Source organism: Varanus komodoensis, unplaced genomic scaffold, assembly GCF_004798865.1.
Source record: "Varanus komodoensis strain SLA01 unplaced genomic scaffold, ASM479886v1 scaffold6_2, whole genome shotgun sequence".
Taxonomy (NCBI): domain Eukaryota; kingdom Metazoa; phylum Chordata; class Lepidosauria; order Squamata; family Varanidae; genus Varanus; species Varanus komodoensis.
This window is the reverse complement of record NW_025336346.1, coordinates 13105909-13130446: the sequence shown is the minus strand read 5'-3', so window position 1 is coordinate 13130446 and position 24538 is coordinate 13105909. Positions and strand designations below refer to the sequence as shown.

Here is a 24538-nt window from a genome sequence, read left to right as displayed (position 1 = left end):
TTTATGTGCTCCTAGCACTGCTGTTGCTACTTTGATGTTAGGGCACAGATAATGGCTGTGAGGTGCATTTGACAACATCAGAACAAAGACGTCATGCAACAAGATCTCAATAGTTTCTATATAATCCTGGCACCAAAGTAAACCTACCACATGGAATTTTCTATTACAGGCTTTCTGAGGATTTCTGTATCATACAGACAGTGCTGGAGCCAGGCCTAGACAAGTGTTACTTCAGTGGAGGCATCTAAATATATTGCAGAGCATACTAACATTTGAGAGAAACAGTTATAGATGCTCTAGTGAAGAAGAAACTGTGTGAGCCTTGGCTTACTAGGGTTCTGAGGAGCAGCTTAGGAGCGTCCCAGGTTAATTTTAGCCAGAGTTAACTTTGTTCACTTGACATGGTGAATGCTGTGGAACAGGTGGAATTTGCATTAGAGGGAGGGGACATATAATCCATGACTGTTTTATCCTTTAATCCAGCTAACATTGCATCTATTCCAGACCCAAGAGGGTCAAGATGATTTTATTAGTGCTGATACCTGACTCCATTGTATCGAAAGAAAGAAAGAAAAGAAATGCAACCAGAGCAACAAATCTAAAACCTGTTCTTCATGTAGCTCCACTAATAGATTGTTTTGCCTGATTTCAGACTTACTTTCATTTGCCATACTGAGGTGTTGCTTCTTGTGCTTCCTTGTTTCTCAGTTCTTTTTAGCCCTCTGCTTCAGAATTGTTGTATTAGCAATCCAGTCCAGTCTAGTCCAATCCTAATCTGATCGCTCTTGTTTGACTCTAGCCATGAGGTTGTATCTGTAATAATCTGTTCATAGCAGATTCTGAACACATGAAGCATTCTTATACCATGTCAGACCACTAATCTATAGCAATGTCCACACAGGCAGTAGTTTTCCAAGGTCTTGGGGAGCAGGAGGGTTGTCCCAGAAATGCTTAAGATCCAACTTGGACTTTTAGTCTGCAAAGTGTATTCTCTACCACTGAACTGTGCCCCCCCCCCAATCCACCCAGTATACAACTGCTCTTAGAATTGCTGCATCTGGTGTAGAAGGCAAGTACTTGTATCCTGTGTCTGTAGAGCACTGAAACATGCTGTTCTAGTTCTGTATTTTGCAATAACTCTTTTATCCTGCCCCAAATCAACTTGCAAGCCTGATGTAGAAAGTTTTCTTATATCTTGGGTCCATAATGAAGAACGCTTCATTTCCTGTTTCATATACGATTAACCTTTAGCTCTTGCCTCAGAATACCGTCTCAGTGCAAAATCCACATGATGTCAAGAGAGTCATTCGTATTGACTGCTCAGCCAGTTATGGCACTTTATTCCCTTGTAGATGTGCCGAAGCTCATGGGCCTTTTGAAAGCTTGTAAAATGTTTTCATTTGATCAGGCTTCTAGGGTTTGGGGCCAACCATTAGCAGGATTTTAAAAAGACAATTTCAGTGTAGAATTATTACTATTTGTAACCTTGGGATATAAAGTAATCCATAGTTTAAATGAATTAAGTTAATATCCTTTTGAAGATTAAGCTGGTCAGAATTGCAGTTCTTCCAGTTCACTGTGATTCAGAATATTGCCTTTGAGATGCATCTTAGGCAGCCCAGGACTACTGTTAGTAGTTTATTGTTATCTACAGTCTACTGGCCCAATTGTTAGGGCTAAAATGTAAACCTATATGACTGTAAGTCAACAGAGTGAGGTTTAAGCTACAATCCAGACCTCATTGTGCTCCTTTAGAATGAGTTCACTGAAATCAGTAGAACATTTCTAGGAAAATACATGTGGAATTGATAGTATTGGACAGTGTCTGTTGATAGGTATGAGACATAGCCTAGGACAGGGTGGTCCAACTCTTTGTACCTCTGGAACTGTATAAGGACTTCAACATGGAACCTGTGGGCCACACAATGAATTACATTTCTATATCATGAATTAAAATGTTCTCAATATATTTATTTATTTAATATGTACCATTAATATATTTAATTGACTATTAAATGAGAGAGAAAATCAATATGAAGTCAGACTGAATGAAAAAGAACATTTTGTGGGCCTGTGGTCGCTGCAGAGCTGCTCCTTCAATAACAGGCCAGGCACAATGACTGTTACCCTGGGGAGGACCATTCCTCTCCTCCTTGTTTTTCCTGCCCAGAAACACTCCCATGTGACCCCAAGAGCCCTGCTTCCTTCTTGGAATTGACATGCTTGAGCCTCAGGAAGAAAACAGGACGGGCCGACAGCCACAGGCTTGTTCATCTTGCTTGTAGAAAAGAATGTAGATCCTGCTCTTCACATCATAGTTTTCTGGACTGCTTATACAACATTTAATTAAGATAACACAATAAAGACATAAAACAATGGCAGAAAAATACAACAGCAGATAGTGATTTGTATGTGATATCCAGTGTGGCCATGGGATTGCCATGTGGGAGGGAGCCAGCGAGCATACTGCCTCCAAGAATGCCCCTCATTGCTTTAACATTGAAACCCAGAATTTTGAGTTGTTGAGGGGTTAGATAACTCAGAGCTAACACAACAATCACTTTGCGTTGTTGACTAAAAATGAATGTGATAAGCACGCAAGAAGTGGTGTGCTCACTTGTGCTGCTTGACCCTGACAATTCCAAGTTAAACAGGAATTGTTGTGGTATGTGAACCAGGTTAGTGCTACAAAAAACCAATGGAATTTCAAGACTGCAAGTTTGTAAAAGGCTATGGAAATCAAATGATCCTAGTCTGAAAAATAACCATGTGCTAGAGCATCAGGCAAGCCTCCATAGGGGGTACCATGACCACAGAGTATCTCCCCCAGTTACCACTATTTGATTATGATCTCAGTGTAGCTTCATAAGTCTGCACAATGCTGCAGTTCCCCTCATGTTCTGAGATGTTTGGCTAAAGAGAATGTTGTTTCAAAACAACTCCAGTTACACTTGGGTGAACACACTGCAATAGCTTGCTGAATGTAATTGTTTAAATTAGTTTATAAATAATCCAGGGAGATGCTGGGTTAAAACCATGAGTACAGTGATCCTGCCTTCTAGTAATTGCAGCAGACATTCTAAGGTGCTTCTGAAGACTCCTTCTTAGATCATAGATGTGATTATTCTTTTTCTTACTTGCAAACAGCTCCATCTCTCCCCCTCATCTCAGTTGCCGCTTGAAGTTCTATGTGTGTGGGGGGGGAATCATCCAAAGGGCTTTCCTTTTTTTTTCTTTGTGTCAGTTAACAAGAAGAACAGCTTTCCCACAGGTAATATGTAAAAAAACAAGAGATAAAAGTGTTTCCCAATAAATCCAAAAATTTTTTCTGGCTAAATCCCTAATCTAAAAAGGCAGCATGTCGAAGACTCACGGAGGGCTGATTTTCCCTCCGGTGTTGCCCGGCTGAAAAATGCTTGATTTTCTCCCAGTAGATGTGGGGTTGCCGCCCACACCGTCTAGGAGATTTCCCAAGCACTTTATCTTTAGCCCTGAAAGGGCTTAGATTGGGCTCCTGGCCCACCACTGGACATTTACCAGCGTGATAACGAAGCCTCGTTAATCACGTCTTGTCTCGTCTCGATGCCATACCGGAAGTCAGATGTGATTATTCTTGTTTAACTAGGAGAACACCCTATCGCTAGAAAATTGTAATAATTTCAAGCTTGGTTTGATTTGGCTGTATAATTCTTATTTGGTAAAAGAAAGGTGGATGAATTACAATGCAACCTGGGTATGTTTACTCAAAAGTAAGCCCCAGTAAGTTCACTGTGACCTGAAAAGATAGAAACAATAGGAAAAAAGTGAGTCAAAAGGGCCGTCTGACCCCTGGCTCTGCTCATGTAATCTCCAGCATCCTCTACTTCCAAGTGATAACTTCAAAGTTCTAAATCTCTCCTTTCAAATTATTTCAATTCAAATCAGGAGTTTTGGACAGTTCAAAATGTGTTATGCAACATTTGCTAAGTGGAGTATATCTTAAGATAGGGGTAGATATGTTTTAGATTACAATGTCCATGAATCCTACCTAGCATGAAAAAAATGGTTAGAGATTATGGAATTTATTATCTGCAACATCTGGAGATCACCAGGTTGTCAACCACAGTTTAAGAACTTTCCACTGCCACAAAATGTAGGTTCATATTTATTTAATAAAGGCATTATTATTGCTTTGGGAAAATTCAGCTTCACACGTGTTTGGGCTACAATCCTGTGCGCACTTAAAAAGAACACAATTTCATGGGGCTTACTTGATAGTAAGCATGCATAGGGCTGAGATTCAATGGAAAATGTGAGAAACTGTTTAAATGAATGTGCATGAATTGCATAGGCACATTTTATTAGGCATATGTGCATAAAATCCATATAATTTATCAACATTAAACAAATGTATGTTACAGAAATGTAGCGAATGCCAAAGCTTTCTGGTAATCCTTCATATCTTGGAGGCCAGGAGGGAGTCTCGCAAATTTGCTAAAAGATCATAATGTCAACTGAATGCTTCCCCAGCCCCATTGATCAGATTTTATCTTTATTTCCTTCCATTATTGACAGATGTTAGAAGTAATTTGTCAGACATTTGTTCTGGACATTTAACAGTAAATTGTTAAAATACAGAATGATATTTGATGATTGGTTAAGGCATTGGTTGGCTTTAAAACATACTAATTAAAGATCAGAATTGTCCCTTAAAGTGTCAATATTTGGTGTATTAAATTTATCCTAGCACATAAGAGGCCCAGGTTTGATTGATTTAAATCAAATTTATCTTTGTGAAATTATTTCTCGGACAAGTATACATACTAACATGGCTGCTATAACAATTAAATTTGGTACTAAATCCATATTTGTACAGTCTAGGAATATAATACAAAATTTTGGATCATGTGTCTCACATAAACTGCAGAACTACATCTTTGTATGAACTAAGGATGCTGAGCAAGATTGCTTATCTATAGCTGAAGTCTCACACACAATTATATGCAGGCAAGTCTCTTTCAGCAAAGTGAGTCTTACTTCCTAAAGCATAGGATCAAGTAGTAACCAGAACAGCATCTGCATGAGCTGCAAAGTGAACATTCATTATGGTTAATTAGGAGAGTTGTTAGTATGTGTAATTATGGAAAAACAGAGTTTTGCAGATTACTGTTAGTTAAGGGATATAAAAAAGCATAGGATCACTCACATGGGCATAGGGAATGTTTGTTAAAATGCTGGGTGGCATATCCTGAATTCTGGCGGCTGAGGTGGCCAGCTAAGATCTGGGTCGACTAGGCAGCCCACAGTAACAAATACATTATGTGTCATTGTCTCAGCCTGAGAACTTACACAATTCCTGCCATGATTCCTGCTTTTATTTAAAAATAGCCTTTAATACACGTGTACTAGTGGACTTCAATTCACTTTTAAGCAAAAATAGTTTTTAACAATACTGCTTTGTATTTGGATTCCATTCCAAACTATTTTTTAAAGAATCTATGGAATTGAAATGTTAAAATCATTCTTTTTTAAAAATATTGATTTTATCCTCATTTCAAACTTCCAAATTAGCCCTCCCATGTTTTTCATTCATGCTATGTTTAGCTCATTATTCTTTCTACTTCTTGCCATCAAGTTTAAAAGCCTGGCTCCCACTTGATTATGCTCACATATCCCTAATGGAAATGCTTCGGTGGCTGCCACTTAATTACTAAAGTAACTGCTGCATGCACAGAGGATAGGGCTGTCTCTGGCCAAATCATAAGAACAGTAACCATTAATATTCAAAGTATTTTTGTATTAGAAAAGTGTTTCCAGCAATTGCTCAAATTATCAGATGCACAAGTTGTTAAATTCTGCTTGTGTTTAATAGAATTTCTTGTTAGCATATTTTACAGGGGAATTTAATTCAAGGCAGTTACTTGTTGCAAAATTGAGCAACCTTGGGGAGCTTCTATGGCCTGGAAGTTTTTGACATGTATCTGTGTTTCTAGGTACGAGCACACCAGTTAGTTTTACCACCCTGTGATGTAGTGATCAAAGCTGTAGCTGACTATGTTCGCAATATTCAGGACACTTCTGATTTGGATGCCATAGCTAAAGATGTTTTTCAGCATTCACAGGTAAAAACACACTTTTGTGGATGCATGTTTGTTGTTGGAAAGTGTACTTATTGTGGCACTAACAGTAATATACAGATAATTGTGTGTGGTGCTGTATCACCTGTGGTGGATTGGGCTTTTTTCTAACAACATACCCACACTGAGCCCAACATATGGTCAGGTGCATCACAGGTATTCACTCTTTTTCTCCGTCCGCCTCCTTCCTCCTTGTTCCTTCAGGTGATACCCTGGGGGGCATCATGGGGAGGAATAACTCCACTCTCCCTGGCATAGTTAGGAGCTGATTTGCTGGCTGTGGCTGTCCCTTCAATTTTTTCCCCCTGAGATGGAATATGGTCCAGAGCCAGATCTTTACTATTCCCTGAAAGGATAGAAATGAGCTACCTCATTAAAATTCCCTGTAGCACTTTGGAGAGACTTCTATGCCTATCCAATATATTTTTATGTTTCTTTTTCTTAGATATCCCCATAGTGCAAACAGGTCCCTGAAGTCAGCTTGCAGCCTCAGGTGGAACAAGGTGCACCCTCTGCACATTATCCTAGCTAAGGCTGCAAATCCTTCCTTTCCCTTGCTTTATCAGCTAGTTTTCAGTGCAGACCTTTCAACCAGCTTTCACGATCATTAAAAAAAAAAAAAAAAGCACAAGTTTAAAGCAACAGACTGTGATCACCATCTGAAATTAGCTAGAAATTGCAGAGGTGCAACCGAGAGGTGCAGTCTCTGTCAGCCATCCTCAACTGCCAGTAGGGCATTTTGGGGATAGCTGGCAATGGCAGTGATCTGACAGTTGGTTGGAAAGTTCAGCAAGAGATTTTTGTCACTTTTGCTAGGTGGCTTGCTGTCACTTTTTGCTAGGTGGCCTACACTGTCTGGGTTTGAATGACAGAACAAACTTTCCTGGGTGAAACAACCCTAGAAATGTCTCTGGGCACCACACTGTGGCTTGTCTAAGAGAAAACAAGTCAACGTTGATACATGAGAACCCACCTATGATAACAGACCATGGTGGGTTGCTGTACCATCCAAATCTTGTGTCTCTCTTTGTGCATGTTTTATCTGCATGTGTGTTTCCATCCTCATCATTATATTTAAACAAGATTTGCCCAGGTGATCAGGCCTTAAATCATGTATAAGGATCGTCACACACTGCAGGATATGTGTATCCCTGTGTGACAGAATTCCCTGTTTTATTGATTTCCAAATTTGCATCATGTTGGATATAGGTGAATGGTAATGGTAGTAGGACTGCCTATAGCTGTTCCATTGGTTTATGTAATTTTTAATAATGATTTTAACATTTCTTTCAGTCTAGAACAGATGACAAAGTTAAACGATTTAAGAGAGCAGTTGCTTATTATTCAGCAACTAATAAACCTATGCCATTTCATCCACTGCCCTACCTAGGTAAGTGCCGTAACTTATTTTGAGTTGATTGCAGTATTGAGACTTTGTTAAGATGGCTGATGACCTAAACCATGGGAAGAAGTAGGGGATAATAGGAATAGGAAACCTATACTGTACTGAACCTATTAAACCATTAAAACCATCTGACTCATACTACCTGGATCATATGGACAGCTGTGGTGTTATATAATGGCATTGTATACTTGTTACATTGATTACATTGTCACACATAGTATATAAAATACAAGAAGAAATAGTTGTGAGACCATTCTAGAGTATTTCGCTTATAATCAGCAGTGAAGTTCTAGGCAGTTAATCAATTGCTCCTTTTGGACCTTTCCTTCATTGTCTAATGGGTTATGACTTCTTTTGTTCCTTATGTATATGAGGATGCCTGATAAAGATTTGGACTAAAGTAGTTGCAGTTCAATATCTAAGGTCTCCAACATGAGAAAATATACCTCATTCCTAAGTGAGGATTGTCTGTATGAGAAAATGAGTCTGTTGGCCTCTGGGCATAACAGGTTTCCTTTAGCATAGTGACTTAATCAGCTGTCCATACCTATACCTTCAGTGTACCTATACCTTTCACGCCTATAGGTGGAAGACTGCTGTGATCACTATGACAAAACAACTGTTCTAATGTACACATATAACTGTAAAGACATCTAAAACTAGAGCTTTTATTAAAGATAACATTTCTTGCATTAGCAAAAGAGGGTTTTTCTTAATAGCTGTTGCTTGAAATGGTTTATTGTTTTACCCAAAACACTGTTTGGGTAAATATCAGATCCCATTTGTGGGTTTTTACTGAAGTGATACGAATTAAGTTTGCAGTGGGACTTAAGGCAGTCCTTATTAACTTAACTCCTATTAATTTAAATGAGTTTAACTTGAGGAATTACTATATCTGGATCCAGTCCAGATTGTTAGACTGGTGTAGTAGTCTGAGTGCTAGACTGGGACTCTAGTCCTACTTGGCATGAAATTTAATGAGTGACTTTGGGTGGGTCACCAACTCTCAGCCTAACCTACTTCACATGATTGTTGTGAAGAGAAAAAGGAGAGGACCATTTATGAAAGTTGCCTTGCAGGAAGAAGGTGGGCTATAAATATAATATATGAAATCCTAAGTATGGAGAGACTTGCTATCCCACTCCACTGTAGTCTGCTCAGTGTCTGAGATAAGCTATCTTGTCAAATGTCACAATTTTGATTTGTATTAGGAATTGACTTGCATATTTGTCAAGGGCAAGAAAGCAATCTGTTCTTACTTTCCTGAATTAATCCTAATTAGACAGTTGTCCTTGTGCTGTTTGAAAGCAGAGATACCAGTGGCTGTAAACTATTGTGTGATTGGTAACTGTAAAGTACTATATAAAAGAGACCATTTTCATGCACTTGACTCTTTCTTTTCATGTTAAGTCTTCCTCTCTGTCCTGCAAAAGAAAATGTTGTACCATTCAGAAAGAGGAGATCTGAATTGTTTATTGCTAAGATAATGCCCTGGTTAAAGTGAACACGAATTCTATCTAATATTTCATGTTTCCACTTCTGTTCTTACGTGCTTATGCAACTGGAGATGGTAAAAACAAACTGAACTTTAGAATTAGAAGCATGAGTGAGAGCCTGATTACTGTTCTTCTTGTTCTACTGAGAAAGAGAAAGTAAACAGTTGAGGCTAAAATGGTGGGAGTGACTAATACAAACAGAGCATGGAGGGATACTGGAAAGAAAAAAAAATAAATGAACAGACAAGAAGGAAGTGAAGAATGTGTCTCTTGAGAGAGGCAGAATTGAAACAAAGCTGACACAGGCACTGAAAGTTGAAATAGAACAAGAACAAATAAACTGTACTGTAGGAAACGGGTCAAAGATTTTAAAACAACAGAAGCTTGACAGATTTGCTTTTCCATGTTGAGGAGTCACCAAAAATACATGTTTGGCCAGATTATGTGCAATGAAATATTACAGCCAGTACATTTAAAAATCCATTTTCTAATAACAGCCAGACCAAATCAATTTGGAATGCCGGGTATGGTGCCACCGTATGTCTCTCCTCAGATGCTTAACATTCCACAGTCCCCTCTGCAAGCAAAACATGTGGCAAGTATACTCTGCTTTTTATCTCTTTCTCTTCTCCCTTCCTCCACCTCCAGTTCTTCTTGCTGTTTGTTAGAGGCATGCTGTATGTGTACTGGAATAACCAGCACAGAAAACACAGCCTAATACACATCATCCTGTTTCTTTAGGCCCAGCATATGCCTAGTCAACGTAATGCCCAAGGCCAGGGTCCATACCCCTATAGCCTCTCAGAACCAGCCATCACCTTAGACATGGGTGGAAAAGGCCTTTCTGAGCAGAACAACTACAGCAACATTCCTCATGAAGGAAAACATACACCATTATATGAGCGATCCTCTCCAATAAACCCAGCTCAGAGTGGGAGTCCCAATCATGTGGATGCAACCTATTTTCCTGCCTCTTCTACATCATCTTCCTCAGACAATGATGAAGGCAATGGGGGTGCTGTGAAGTAAGTAAGAATCATGTAATAGGATTTGGAAAAGTGGGCTTTGAATTCATTGATCCAGAGGATTGATCCAATGGGCAGAAGGGGACTATCTCAGGCCATTGATTTGGGGATCCTGTTGCATTGGATGTTCTAGGTAGAGGCACCTCCTGTGAACAGAATTTCTACTCGGTTCCTCTGTCTGGCTCTCAGGGACCACTCTCCTCCATTTCAACCCCATACATATTGCAGGCTGCCCCACAGGATCTTAGTTGTAGAATTGAAGATGTTTGCAACCTAATTTAGTTACATATTATATTTCTTTATTGCTGAGGAGATGAAGTTCTCTGGGCAGTTTATAACAGTAATAACTTTTTAAGCTATTTGGCCACGTTTATATATGTTAGCCTCTTATAAACCGTTGAACTAAAAAGGCTGCCTTTTGCTTTCCATAGGCCATCAGGCAAGTGGCTCTTGGTATGCCTAGTTTACCTGACTTGTGGGTATAAGTATAACCCATAATACAGGCTTTGTTCTATTTGAGACTTGGCAAACACATGCCATTTATTTATACACATTTTAACCTCTCTGTGTGTATGTTCCCAGGGCAGCCTTGAAAAATCAAAAGATAAAATAACATGGTATGATATAACTAAAACATACCACAAAATGAATTAAAAGAAGCAGTTTAGAAAACCAGTAACAACAAATAAGTTCTAGTTAAAATCTAGTTAAAACACAGAAATGACATTAGTGTTAACACTTAGAAGAGCCTCCTTGGAGTTTGAGTATCATTTGCTGAAAGGGCAGTCTTCCCAATAGCCATCTGCTGAAACTCAGGAGGTCAGGAGCCTGGCAAAGGGTCTCCGTTGAACACCCCAGTATACTGGGTGGCATATGTGAAGTTAGTGGTTCCCTTGAGTATCCTGGGAACTTGGGAGCATCCCAAGCTGTAAAGGTCAAAAACAGCACTTGAAATTGAGCCTGGAAATGGACTGGGAGGCAGCACAATGCAAAATGGGGTCTGTTTTATTTTGATAGGCCTTTCTAGCACAATGGAGCTAGAACCATGACAATAAAAATTATGTGACATTCTTTCCTCAGTCACGTTGGTGGGAACAAATTGAGCTGGGAAAAAACAGGAACCCAGTCAGAAAATCAAGCACGTGGGGATCCAGGAGACCAAACAAAGGTAGTGTTGTTCTTAGCACTCTGATCTGTGTGAATGAGGCTTTAATGTATCATGGCATCTGCAACTTTAGAAAAACAAAAAAATCACTGCTTGGTCACTGGCCAGGAAACCCAGGGCCACTGGGAAATCACCTTCTATGCTTCCCAGGAAGAATATAATGGCAAGCAGGGGACCAGCTTGGCCCCATCCACTGTTCTTCCTAGCAAAAAACTTGGCTGGCTCCAATTGCCAGTTGCTGTGGTGAAAGGCTGCACACACTGCCTCTACCACTAGGCAGGAGAACTGGGCTGGGGAGACAGTATTTGTGTTTCCTAGCATGAACTTCATGGTGAGGGAAGACAGACTGCCTCATTCATCAACCAGTGAAGAAACTCTTCAATTGCTACATCCTTCCTCTCTTTTTTGTATATCTGATTTCATACCCATTTGCTTGTGACCCTGCAGGCAGTGACTATCTTACTGTTTAATATATGTAAAAGACTTCACACAATTTAAATGTTTTATACAATTATTAATAAGAAACCACTGTACATAGAATTAGCAGTAGTTAATTACATCAAGACTGTAGCCTTCTACACACTTGTTGATTGATTGATTGATTGATTGAGGATTGGATCCAGAACTATTATTCTGCTAGCAGAAGGAACAGGATCTCCTCACTTTTGCACCATCCTGTGTGCCACCCAAATCTACTCTGGAGGTTAGAGAAGGAGAAGACAGGAAAGTAGCATTGCTCCACTGGTAGAACAACAGTTCCAGATCTAACCCTAGAATTACAAATTGCACCTTTGTCCTAACAGGTGCCCGAGTATGTACAATAAAAAGATTTAAAAATATCATATAGCAACATGAAATAGGCTGGGTTGTAGCAAAACTGAAAGCCACCAAGAATGTGGGGACAGTACTAAGAAGCCTCTTCCCCCTTCCAGTACCTCACTGGGAACCATTCTCCCAACCTTCTCCAAGAAGGCTCCATATTTATCATTGCCATTGTAAAGTACATTTTGATCATGTTTTGAGGGCTAAAGGTAATGAGCATTGTGTGGGTGTAATGTGGTAATTGCATCAGTTGAAAATATAAAAAAACTTGCTCTCCAAAACTCACCAATGCTGGTTATTTACTTGTTCAGTTATAACTGTTAAAGGTAGAGAGATTACTTTCTTATGTATTGCAGGCAGAAGGTTCCTCTACTGTTTCTTCAGGAAACCAGGCAGCTGAAGTTAAAGGGAACCAAACTGGTAGTCCACAAATCCCATGTCTGCTCTCAATGCCCACTAGGAACCATATGGACATTACCACTCCTCCGTTACCTCCTGTAGCACCTGAAGTATTAAGAGTGGCAGAACACAGACACAAAAAGGGGTTAATGTATCCCTACATCTTTCATGTTCTAACAAAGGTAAGTCATTGAGATGTGGGCTATTGGTAAGGCAGGAATTGGAAACCTTCTGTGAATGCTTGCTGCCATCTCTCATTGTAATAAATTAGTGTGTATACAGCTGGGGCCATGATGTGTGAAGAATAGTAAGCCTGGTAGCCTTGGATTCACAAGGATTGGTTTTACTGCTGTTTTCTAACATGCATCAATTCACACAATTGCAGCAAGGAAAGTAAGTCACAATAGTTAATTTTTCCAACCATTACCTGGCAGATTTCCCTAATTTCTGTTGCAGGGCAGCTTGAGGGATTTGGGCAGCATGGTTTGATGGGACAGAAACACTCCAATAACACGTAACTTGAGGGGTTGTTCCCCTCCAGCTATGCCACCTGGCTTCAGACAACACAGCAAGTTCCAACATCAAGGAAATCCAGCTGACATGCAACTAGTATGCATGGCAGGGAAATGTGGCTTGTTAACCATGTGTAAACTGGGTCCTTTCCACTCCCTTTGAAATGGGAGTTTTTTTCAGGAATAATCTCCGTCCCACCTACCTGTTTTGATGACTAAGTATGTGAGGATTCTTCTGTGCATTAGCATGCCTTCTGCTCTTACACCAAGATTCTGCAAAATGTAATGCACGTTTAAAACATATAGTAGGAATATATTACTCACTTCTTACTCCTGCTGCCCTTCTTAGGGCATGACCCAAAGGACTGGATAGCTTTATTCACCAGCTGCTGCATGCAGCATTCCATTCAAGGTCAGGAGCTATGGAGGAAGATACTGCTGTTGGGAAATAGTGGGCCATTCTAGAGATCCATCATTCTCAAATGACCCAGTGGGTCCTAGCCTCTGCAGTTGGAGGACCTCAGTGTGTTTCTCTAATGGCTGGTTTGTGAAAGTATTAAGATGTCTTTGGTCTCACATTTGCCCATGTTTGTGGGGAGGAGGAATTTGTGAACACGAAACACATAAATATATGGTAGGTGTGGCTAAAGTGATTTCTCCTCACATCGCAGCAGCTATACAGAGAGATGTGGAAGCTTTTGCAATCTGTAGTTGTGAGTATATGTGTATTTCCAGTTCAAACATCCATAGTTTAATGTAAACATGGGTGACTGAACCAGATGGTATTTGCATGGAAAAATGTCAAAGGAAGAGCTTCACGATTGCATGAATGCATGAGTTGGCTCTAACTAGTCACCAAATGTTTAGTACTTGTTGTAGCTGAGTTACCAAGCTCACTAAATGGTTAAGAATGTTTATCCTGTATATTAACCTGTTGTTTCTATGTTTGTGCCATATTTTATGCTACTTGGATAAATACTTAAAAAGCAGTGCTTCACACAAGGATTTTCTTTAATCCACTTCCTTGTTCTTCACCCAGGAGAATGCCCTCCCATACTAATTTCTTGAGTCACTTCATATGAGTGAAACATTCTGGCTTTTAATTCTGTATCAGTCTGGCTTACTTGCAAAAATAAATGTTAAAATAGATGAAGCCGAGTAATCCTATTTGGAGGTTAACAGAGGAAAGGTTACATTGGAGGAGGGATCCATGAAGACTATGGCTCTTGTCATTCAGAACCAGTATGGTATAGTGATTTGATTGCTGGACTAGGACCTAGGAGAACTAGGTTCAGGCCCTTGTTCATCCATAACTCTCATTTGGTGACCTTTGGCCAGTTGCTCAGCTTAGCCTGCTTCACAGGTGGTTGTTCAACTGAAGGGATGGAGGACCATCTCTGCTGTTCTGAGCATCTCTGAGGAAGGATCAAACTTGCATCAATCAGATTTACAGTTAAATTTTGGATTGTTTTTAATACAAGAATGTATTAAATATCTTCCTTTCCATGGCGTAAGTATTATAGCAGTTCCTAACTCTAGTAGGGACTATACTACTAGTGTAATGATTGAATTTACAAGAATCTATATGCTACTAATTATTTTGCTCATGTACAGGGTGAAATTAAAATTGCAGTTTCTATTGAAGATGAAGCAAACAAAGATCTGCCTCCTGCTGCTCTTCTTTATAGGCCAGTTCGTCAGTATGTTTACGGAGTCTTGTTCAGTTTGGCAGAAAGCAGGAAAAAAACAGAGAGGCTTGCTTTTAGGAAGAACAGACTTCCTCCAGAATGTATGTATTTGTCTTTGATTGTTAATTCTAGTTTAAGTTGGATGTCACACTAAAATGTAATTTGCATCAACCTTGGTTTAGAACAATCTATAGTTTGACTTCCAAATGTACAGGCAAACTATATTTACAAATGCTTGACAGCTTTTGTTGTTGCTGTTGCTGTAATGTAGTCATTTCTGGAAGTGAACTAGTAAATCTGCTGTATCAGGTCACACATCACACCACACAAGAGGCAGCACAAGCCATGCTTTGCAAACTCATTTCAGACACATTTTCTGAGTATAATTTGCTGGCTGCTCACAAACCATATCTTGCTTTTGTTTGCGTCAGATATCCTGCATTATCCTACACACTTGCTATCACTATCTTCTTGGCACCCTTGACTGAAAAATGAGGTTTCTTTTCTGTCAGAGTGAAGTGCTATTTTTTTTTTTGTTATAATTTGCGTATTTTGTACCACATCTTCCTCTTATCATTCTACAAAGCAGTTCACTACAGGAATTCATATCACAGAAATACTTAAAAACAAAGAACTAAGGCAGCAGCAATCTAACAAAAATCCAGCCAAATTTAGATAAAAATTTGCAGTCCCAGCAGATCTTGGATATTCGACAGGTTATTATGAGAGAATGCAAGTCAGTACCCAGCTCCTCAGCTGTGTTAGGAATTTTAAGGTTAAAGTAGTACTTTTGATTGTGTCTAGAATTAAGCTGAAAGCCAGTGCAAATTTTTAAAAACTGGAAAGATGGCAGGGTATAGCAAGCCCCTAGCACAGCTTGGCAATTGTATCATAACAGGCTGAAGTGTCATCCAGGCATCAATAACAAGGTTAGATCCAGATTGGAAGTAAAAATAAGCCAAGGCTCCTGTCTCTCTCCAGCAAAGGCGGAGACCTAAGCTATGGCTTGAAACTGGCTTACGACTATGAGTTGTCTGGAGGAAATGGGTCCAATCCTGTTTTGTGTATAATTATGAATCATGGATAGTCTGTGGTTTATTTAGCTTTCTCCTGCTGCAGGAGGATCCAGGCAGGAATGATTGGGCAGCATGTATTCTTGGTAAGCACAAAAAATTGGGCTTGCCTGGAACCACTGATTATTTTTAAAACCATTCTGGGCCATTCTCTTTCCAGGAAGAACAGCAAGTAGGAATTGTTAACATTCTCCTGAATTTTAATTGAAATGGTAGGATTGATTAAAGTGGAAGTAAATGATTAATATGTGAATGGTTATCATAAAATATACTTTGGAAGTGACAGTCAGCCAGTGTCTTTGTAGTCTGCAGGTTTTTGTAGAATCATGAGATTCTCAGCTGTAGCTTCTTTTTAAAAAGCGAGTCCTTAGCATAACTTCCTATCTGGTGTCATAAAAGTATTAGGCAAATTTATGCAGGTAATATTTTACTAAGCTTTTTATGGAAGCATATGGTCTCATTTCTGTTCTTGCTGAAGAGGTTATTCATCTTGCATCTGTAAAAAGACCACTATTTCTGTTTGATCAACAGATTCTTATTGCAGTAAAGTTAATAAAGAAAAGGAAGTCTTTTTATGGATACTAGGGCTTGGAGGATGTTTTTTCCTGTCAAACATACATAGGACTGCACCCTAATATGTCTAATTCTCATCTCTTGCCCAAAGACTTTAAAAAATGGTATTTGTGTCAGATTGTTCCATGGAATGTAAAAGAGTTAATATATTTACCTTCCTTTATAAAAAATAAAAATTGTACACATTCCCATTCTGTCTTCTCAACAAATATACTTTCATGTGTTAAAGTACTTTGTGTGCTTTTGAAATTAGTTACCGATGCTTCATCACTTTTTCAGTAGATGCCACCAGTCACTGGATGAATTTTTCACACTTTTCAACCAATGTTTTGAAGCAAGATACTGATAACATAGAAGTACACTACTGGAATCAAGCTGATTTGTTGTCCCATGCTCCTAAATTTATTGTAGCTGAAAGACAACGCATTACAGCCATGTTCTACAACTTTGCTGGAAGTAGTTATTAAAACTATAATCACAGCACAACATGAAATCAGCTTTCTATTTACTGCTTTCTTTTAAAAGCAGCATGTTGGAGGACTGAAACTAGGTACACTGCTACTTTGTATTCTTTGGTAAATAGGTTTCTCTCCTGAATGTATACACAAATAAATCAGCAATAACATTATTAGAATTGCACTAAATGTTAGCTTTTTCACTGCAAATTTGTAACTTAATTTTTCAGCTGCTGGAAAATGTTAGGCAGTACATTTTTGTTACAACTAAATTATTCAGAAATTGCCAAACAATGCCATTTGTAAAGAATAACTTACTCCTAACTTGGTAGTACTTTTGGTATTACATTCAGTGTAGTTGGGCATATGCTAAGCATGTACCGTTTCAGCTATTGGACACAATTCACTGGAAACATGTCTTGCGCGAAACCTGCAGAAATTAGTGTTGCTATAAAAACTTAAGTCCTGAGAACCTTCTGCAATAATTTTTCAGAAATTAATACGACCCAGCAACATCTTAATCCTATTTATTTTAGAATCTTTGTTTCTGGACTTCACAAATCTCAGTTAAGTTTCGAACTGGATAATGATGGTTATCTGTTGAAAAAACAGTAAAGTGTAGGTGAATTGGAATCTTCTATATTGCACTCAGGTATACTGCAAAGGGAGGAAAGAGGCAGGCACAAGACAATCTTATATTGTTGCCTATTATCTTCTGAATGGGACCAGGGATTCTCTGTAAGATGCTCCTTTAGCAAGCCCCACGTCCAGATGAGCAACCTGAATACAACCCCAGATCATCTTTTTGCTCTGTCTCCTGTTCTTTCTTAAATAATTTTAGCTTCCCTGCAAGGTAAGACAGCTTACCTATAGACAAGCATTTTAATAATGGCACAAAATAACACATTGTCAATAGGAGTAGTCTTTGTTTTTTTTTTTAAATAAAAAAGTCAAAAGTTCCTATCTTAAAACTGCACTTCACTGAATCTGAATAGCATATCTGTTTCAGGTATAATTTGGTCAGTGTTAATTACTACTAGTTAATTATATGGAATATCACAACTAAGTGCAGTCCATATTCAGTCTTACAAAGTTGATTGGTAAAGTGTAGATATTTAAATCTAGAAAGTGTGAGTGCAAATTGAATACACTGGCTAGAATTTACTCGTTGTAAATTGGTTAGCTATTAAAATATTTGGACCTAAGTCTGAACGTTTTGATTGGGTTTCCTTTTCTTAATCTACAGTCTCACCAGTGATAATTAAGGAATGGGCTGCTTACAAAGGGAAGTCTCCCCAGACTCCTGAACTGGTAGAAGCTCTGGCATTTAGGGAATGGACCTGCCCCAACTTGAAGAAATTGTGGCTGGGGAAAGCAGTGGAGGACAAGAATCGACGAATGAGGGCGTTCTTGGCCTGTATGAGGTCAGACACACCAGCAATGCTAAACCCTGCAAATGTGCCCACTCACCTTATGGTGCTCTGTTGTGTGCTAAGGCAAGTATCTTCACTGGATTTAGCTTAAGATGAAACGTCAGCCGGGTGACAACACATGCCTGCCTTTTTGCTCCTTGCAGAATTTATGGTTTTGAAATAACAGTCCATGGTTTATTGTGGGGTGACATCAGGGCTTCCATTGCTTTCCTTCTGCTTTCTCTTACATATGTGCAAGCGATGGTTCCCCGTCTTTATATTTTAATTGATGGCTCCTTCTTGCACTTTTAACGCAGTTCTTAAATGTATCTATTATCTAGTAGTTAAGGATATACCTTTTTCAGAAGAAGCAGGAGATAGTAAATGTCTCCCATGAAGAAAAGTATAAAAGTGTGTGGTATCCATCAACTGCCAATCACGGACCTGCTTTTTTAGTACCATTGTATGTACTTGGGAAGCTGATAGGTGCCATGTTAATGTTGAATAACTGCTCAAATGATAGAAATAATGTAGCAGGATTGTTTTGTTTTTTCTTTATATTGGTGGGAACCTTACAGTGAGGGCACAAAAGTTACCATGCGTTTCTCAGTTAAACACAGCAAAAGTGAAGTTAGATTCAGAAGATGAGAGACCATAGTTATATGGGGGAAAACAAATAAATAGATAACATAAAAGCACCAGAACAACTTTTGTCTGCTTTTTGTGATGCTGTAGAGGAGGGCAAGGGTTAAAAGGTAATGATACCATGGGTCTAACGATTAAAATACAGATGTTTAAATCCCAAATGTGTTTCCCCGATTCTGTTCCTAGAACAGGGCTTTTCATATCTTACTTCTAGATAATTACCTCCTCAAGATTAGGATACCATTCTGAGTTAGTCTGGAATGTCCTGCACAGAATGTGTGCAAATGGGCGTCTATCAATGAAAAGTGCCTGTTCTTTGGCAACGGAAACTGTCAGGAATGGAAGAGAATGTCAGGATTCAAGCCCTGGTGTCCTAAGCTTGACTTCAGCCAAATCAGTGCAGTTTGCATGACGTAGATTTTTTTTTTTTTTGATCTCATATGAAATTAATACATTGTGATAATTTTGTATTCAAGCCTGACCATCTGCCAGTTTAATGGAAACCATATGTTCTTCCTGTCCCGCTTCAGTCCCTTCCCACACTGCAAATCGGCTCCAGAGAATTGGGGGAAGCAGTCTGTATTGTATTTGGGAGGTGTTGAGGGGGCTGCAGGTGCTACTTGGGTTGGCTCAACACTGAAATCATATGCTATAATTCCTAAGTTTTTCAAACAGTATTGAACCCTCTGCCTTCACAGGTATATGGTGCAATGGCCCGGGGTTCGGATACTTCGTCGCCAGGAACTTGATGCCTTCCTGGCTCAAGCTTTATCTCCAAAACTTTACGAACCTGACCAACTACAGGAACTTAAGGTGACTTTTCAGCTAGGCTTCACTGGAGCATTCCATATCCATTCAAGCATTTTGTAGAGAATTCCACTTTTCTTTGCCAGTATTCCCAACCTCATCCATGTCCGTGTGTTGGTCTCTAACATAATATAAGAGCATGATGAGTTTGATTCAACTCAGGTCAATTCTGACTTACCCATCATGGTATAAGCTTGAGTGTTAAAAGAAATCTGTTTCTTGACTCTTCTTTGTATTGCATTTGTTTTACGTTTTGCATCACTGAGTTTCACACCTCTATTCTGGGGGAAGGCTCTTCTGTGTTTTCATTTCTTTTGCTCAGGAGCTGTTGCATGTCATACACAGAGTCTATGTAGCAGACCCTTCAGTCATACAGTGTGTTATACTTAACTAAATGAAAATGTCATGTTTTATTTGGGACATTTCTAGCCTGTCATATCACTCTGGGTCTCTAGATGGCTCCCAGCAGGATCAATAAATACAACAATATAAATATAAAAAAAATTATAAATACCCCAAACTAAATAACCCACGACTGAAATAAAAATAATTCAAATCTATTAAACATTAAAATATTGAGTGAATAAAAAAGTCTTGACCTGGCGCCAAAAAGCATATAATGACGGCACCAGGCAGACCTCTCTAGGGAGCACATTCCATAGCCAGGGTGCCACTGCAGAGAAAGCCCTCCTCCGGGTATTCTGTCTCCTAATCTCCTTCAAGGAGGGTTCCTGGAGCAAGGCCTCTGCTGCAGATCTGAAGGGGTGGGACGGCAAATAGGGAAAAAGACTTTCCTTTAGGTATCCTGGTCCCAAGCCGTTTAGGGCATTATAGGTCATAACCAGCACCTTAAATTGGGCTTCGATGGGAAACCAGTGGAGCTGATGGAGGACCAGAGTTATATGAGAGTAACAACCAGTCCGTGACAGCATCCTGGCAGCTCTGTATTGCACCAGAAGTATGCAGACTGTCTTTATTTATGACCACCCCATCCCAATTTTTGTAAACTGCATTGGTTGTTTCCAGATATAAAAGCAATAAGTAAATGAATGTAACCAGAATGAGCCCAACAATGCCCCACCTGTGTTATACAAAAGAAAATCATTAATAATGGAAAGGCTGATTCCCAATATAATTCCCAATATAAGTATCAAGGAACAGAACAGATAAAAATCTTTTTAATAGATTGTTGTTGTTATTTTTATTTTTGTACTGCCTCGTAACTGTACTGCCTCTGTAGATTCTGTCAACATAAAATAATATAAAAATATCATAAAGTTTTGCTACAAAATTTCAAAACCATATTTAAACAACTATAATAGGTAAGACAAGTTAAAACAACAAGTGCTGTTAAACAGTTGAGATAATGCACCCATGTACTGTTTAGCGCTATTAAATGCTTTGTCAGAGAGAGTAGTCTTAACCCTACACCAGAGTTGAAATCAGGTGGGCCTCAGATTGTTGCATACTCGGGGGGTCACCACCGAGAAGGCCCTTCTTGTTGCCACAAACTGAGCCTCTTACAGAGGAAGTGGTTGTAGGAAGGCCCTGGATATTGATAATAACAACTGGGTATATTGTGGCTTGGAAAGGGAATATGTCAAGTATTCTGACCCCAGGCATTGTAGCGCTTTATAGGTTGAAACAAACAACTTGAATTGGGCTTGGAAGCATATAGGCAGATAATGTAAGTGGGCCAAAATTGGTGTTTGGATCTTGCAGTCCCAGTTATTAGCCTGGCAGCTCCTTTTTTATATAAACAGCAGCTTCTGAACAATTTTCAAAGGCAGTCCCACATAGAGTGCATTACTTCCAGTACTGAAACCAGGCTATTGTCAAAATAGGAGCATAGCTGGGTTACCAACTGAAGCTGGCAGAAGGCATTCCATGTCACTGAGGCCATCTGATCCTCAAGTGACAAAGATAGATCAGAGAGTGCCCCAAGCTTCAAGGAGCGTGTTAACCCCATCCAGAACAGGTCAGACACCCTCCATTCACTCAGACTAACAACCTCTTAGTCTTGCCCGGATTGAGACTCAGTATGTCAACTACCATGTAGACCATTGCTGCAGGTAGGCACTGATTTAACACATCCACAGCCTCACCTGCTGCAGATGAAAAGAAGAAAAAGAGGTGCATGTAATCAGCATAGTGGTGACGGTGCACTCCAAACTCCAGAGACCCCACTTAGTGGTTTCACATAGATGTTGACTAGCACGGGGAGAAAGAACCATTCCTGTGGAACCCCATACTGAAGAGTCCAAGGGGCCAAGCATTGCATTCTCCAAGTAGCATCCTTTGGAGCAGAGTCACTGCTCCAAGTACCATCCAGGTAGGAGCAGGATCACTGCAATGCAGTATGCCTTACTTCCAACTTAGGCAGCTGTTCCAGAAAGATGCTATGGATGATGGCTTTAAAAGTTCCAGAGAGCTCTTGGAGTATCAGACAGAACTGTGGGTGATACTGCTAGAGGTCACAGTTAGGTATTACGATACTGAGGATCCCTGCTGGACTGGAGCACTGGCCATTGTTGCAGGCGCTAGGGCTCTGGGGGTGCTGCCATGATTTTCACTGGGATCCTCTGTTGAATCAGCTCAGGTGATCTTGGGCTCCATTTGTATCCTCCCTGAATATCTGAAATCTGTAATCCATTCTGTTCCAAAACAGTGATACCTTTGGAGAGTATTCTATTTGGCATTAGCATGAACTTGATTTTATGTTGCACTGGTATAAATTGCATTGCAGTAGCACCAGCTACTCTAGCACAACTCCAGTAGCATTTCTTGGGATGACAGACTGCCATCCACCAGTAAGTTCAATAGTGTTTATTAGTGGAACATGATTTATGGTAAAATTAGCATCTCATAGACTATTCCCTTATCAGTGTCAGCCAGTTTCCATGGGCATTTATTTCCTGTCCCAACAAGAAATAATATTCCACCCCCTAGTCCTTTGTTTCAGGACAATCCTGTACAATAGTAAGCAGTCCTGCTTTAAAGTCCATGTATGTTAGAAAAAGTTAAATAGTAGTAATTTTATTATTAAAACTGCATTTATATTCCACCTTTTTCCTTCTCAGGAGAAATGTAAGGTGACTTTCATAGCTCCATTTTATCTTCACAACAGCCCTGTGAGGTAGGTTGGGCTGAGAGTCAGTGAGTCACCCAAGTCACCCAGTTTGCTTCATGGCAGAGTGGGGATTAGAACCTAGCTCTCCTGGGTTCTCAGTCCAGCACACAAGCCGCCACACCACACTGGCTTCTCAGTATAGTCACGTCACAGTCGCCCCTCTTTTCTGTGTCTTTAACCAGGTAATGCAGATGACTGAGCCCCATGATCAGAGGCTTTAAAATAAATGCTAGGCAATAAGGGATGTTGGAGAAATCCACAGCAAAGTCCACTAAGTTTAGATTTCTAGGAACCTGACCCTCAGATTCCACAGCAGACTGGCTTTTCCTGAGTTACATACTTGGGTTCTGTAGACGTGTAGAACAGAGCTTTTGTTTCTCATAAATCTATTTCACCATAGAAAAATTTAAAAACCAGCTGACTGAAAATGCACATTCTACCATAGACTAAAGTGAAAGTGTGCATTTTGGGGTGATTTGTGCATTTTCAGAAGTATGAATTCCCAATCCAATCAGTGAGTAGATGGCAAAATATGCATAGAACATGTTTAACAAAGATTCGCAGGGTGCCTTTAAAACCTTTGGTACAGTTTTCTGTGTCCCTCAAAATGTTCCAGCTATCATAATAATACATAATTAATGCATGATAATAAAAGGCATAGAGGGAAGCAGATGTTCTGATAAAATATTCTGAAGCCAGTTTAAATGTAGAAAAATAATTTTGTAGGAAATATATGCAAAACATTCAACAGGAAGTGCTTGGGCTTTTGTCCTGATTTTGGTTATTAGAACTTTTTGATGAAGATATTAACAGGGTCATTTTCAATTTTTTATTGTATTTCTCCCTTTCTGTAGATCTTCCCTTTCCTTCCTGCTCCATTTTTCTGTCTATTCTCTCCTGTTGCTCACTGCTTCCCTGCTAACCGCTTGTACTTCCTTAGGGAGGCCTACCTCACACCATGGGTCTATCATCTGGTCTAGCATAGCGTTGAAGACAGGATGCTGGGCTAAATTGATCATTGGCCAGACCCAGTAAGGCAGTATTTGTATTCTGAATGTAAATTACCCCAGTTAAATCAGTATGAGCTTAGCAATACAGGTGAGTGATCTGGAAAAGAACCATACCTGGATGACACTAAACTATAAACTTTGTCAGGAGTAAAGGGCAGAATTTGCCATGTTGACTTTTATTTTCTCTTTCCAAATTCAAGCATGTTGATCCTTTCTGTGTTCCTTAGAACAGTCCATCTGAAAAGCAGCCTTGGATTGACAGTCTAGGAGCTAGAATTTATCTTATGTCAATGGTAGTGCATACTTCATTATGCTTTGGGCACACTGATCACAATGGATTGCACTTGATTGCTGTGGTATCTATTGCCGCCCTGATACATTCAGGATGAGCTTGCTTAGCAATATTTTCTGAGTACTTAATAGACAAAGCAGATTCACACTGAGATTTGACCTTATGGCTGCTGCTCCATAACCTAACCACCCAATCTGCTTGAGAAGTTTGTGCTGACTTTTATTTATGACCAGTTTCCCACTTGAAGATACAGGTTAATGGTACTAATGCACTATTGTGTCTGTGTGAAAGGGCTGCTTATAATACTTCCTATAATTTCCCCCTGACCACCTTTTTATGTTGTACCAAAGTGTTGTCAGACCCTTCAGAACAGATTGTTTGGCAGTACAACTATCAAAATCTCCCCTCTCGAATACTAGAGGGGCAATTATTTGAACTTGGGATCTAACTCTATATGTGTGGATGACTTTCTTTCAGGTATCACAAAACTGTACTGAACTTAGCTAGATTCTC

General features: G+C 39.5%; 1 protein-coding gene across 1 annotated transcript in view; it reads left to right on the top strand.

The window, feature by feature from the left end:
• Positions 1–24538, top strand: part of FAM120A (family with sequence similarity 120A) — a 64576-nt gene that overhangs the window by 26364 nt on the left and 13674 nt on the right. The window contains 9 exon segments of the mRNA XM_044451113.1: positions 5973–6101; positions 7410–7506; positions 9515–9612; positions 9759–10042; positions 11123–11210; positions 12386–12610; positions 14555–14729; positions 17976–18225; positions 19485–19599. Of these exon segments, the coding sequence (XP_044307048.1) occupies positions 5973–6101; positions 7410–7506; positions 9515–9612; positions 9759–10042; positions 11123–11210; positions 12386–12610; positions 14555–14729; positions 17976–18225; positions 19485–19599 (1461 nt within the window).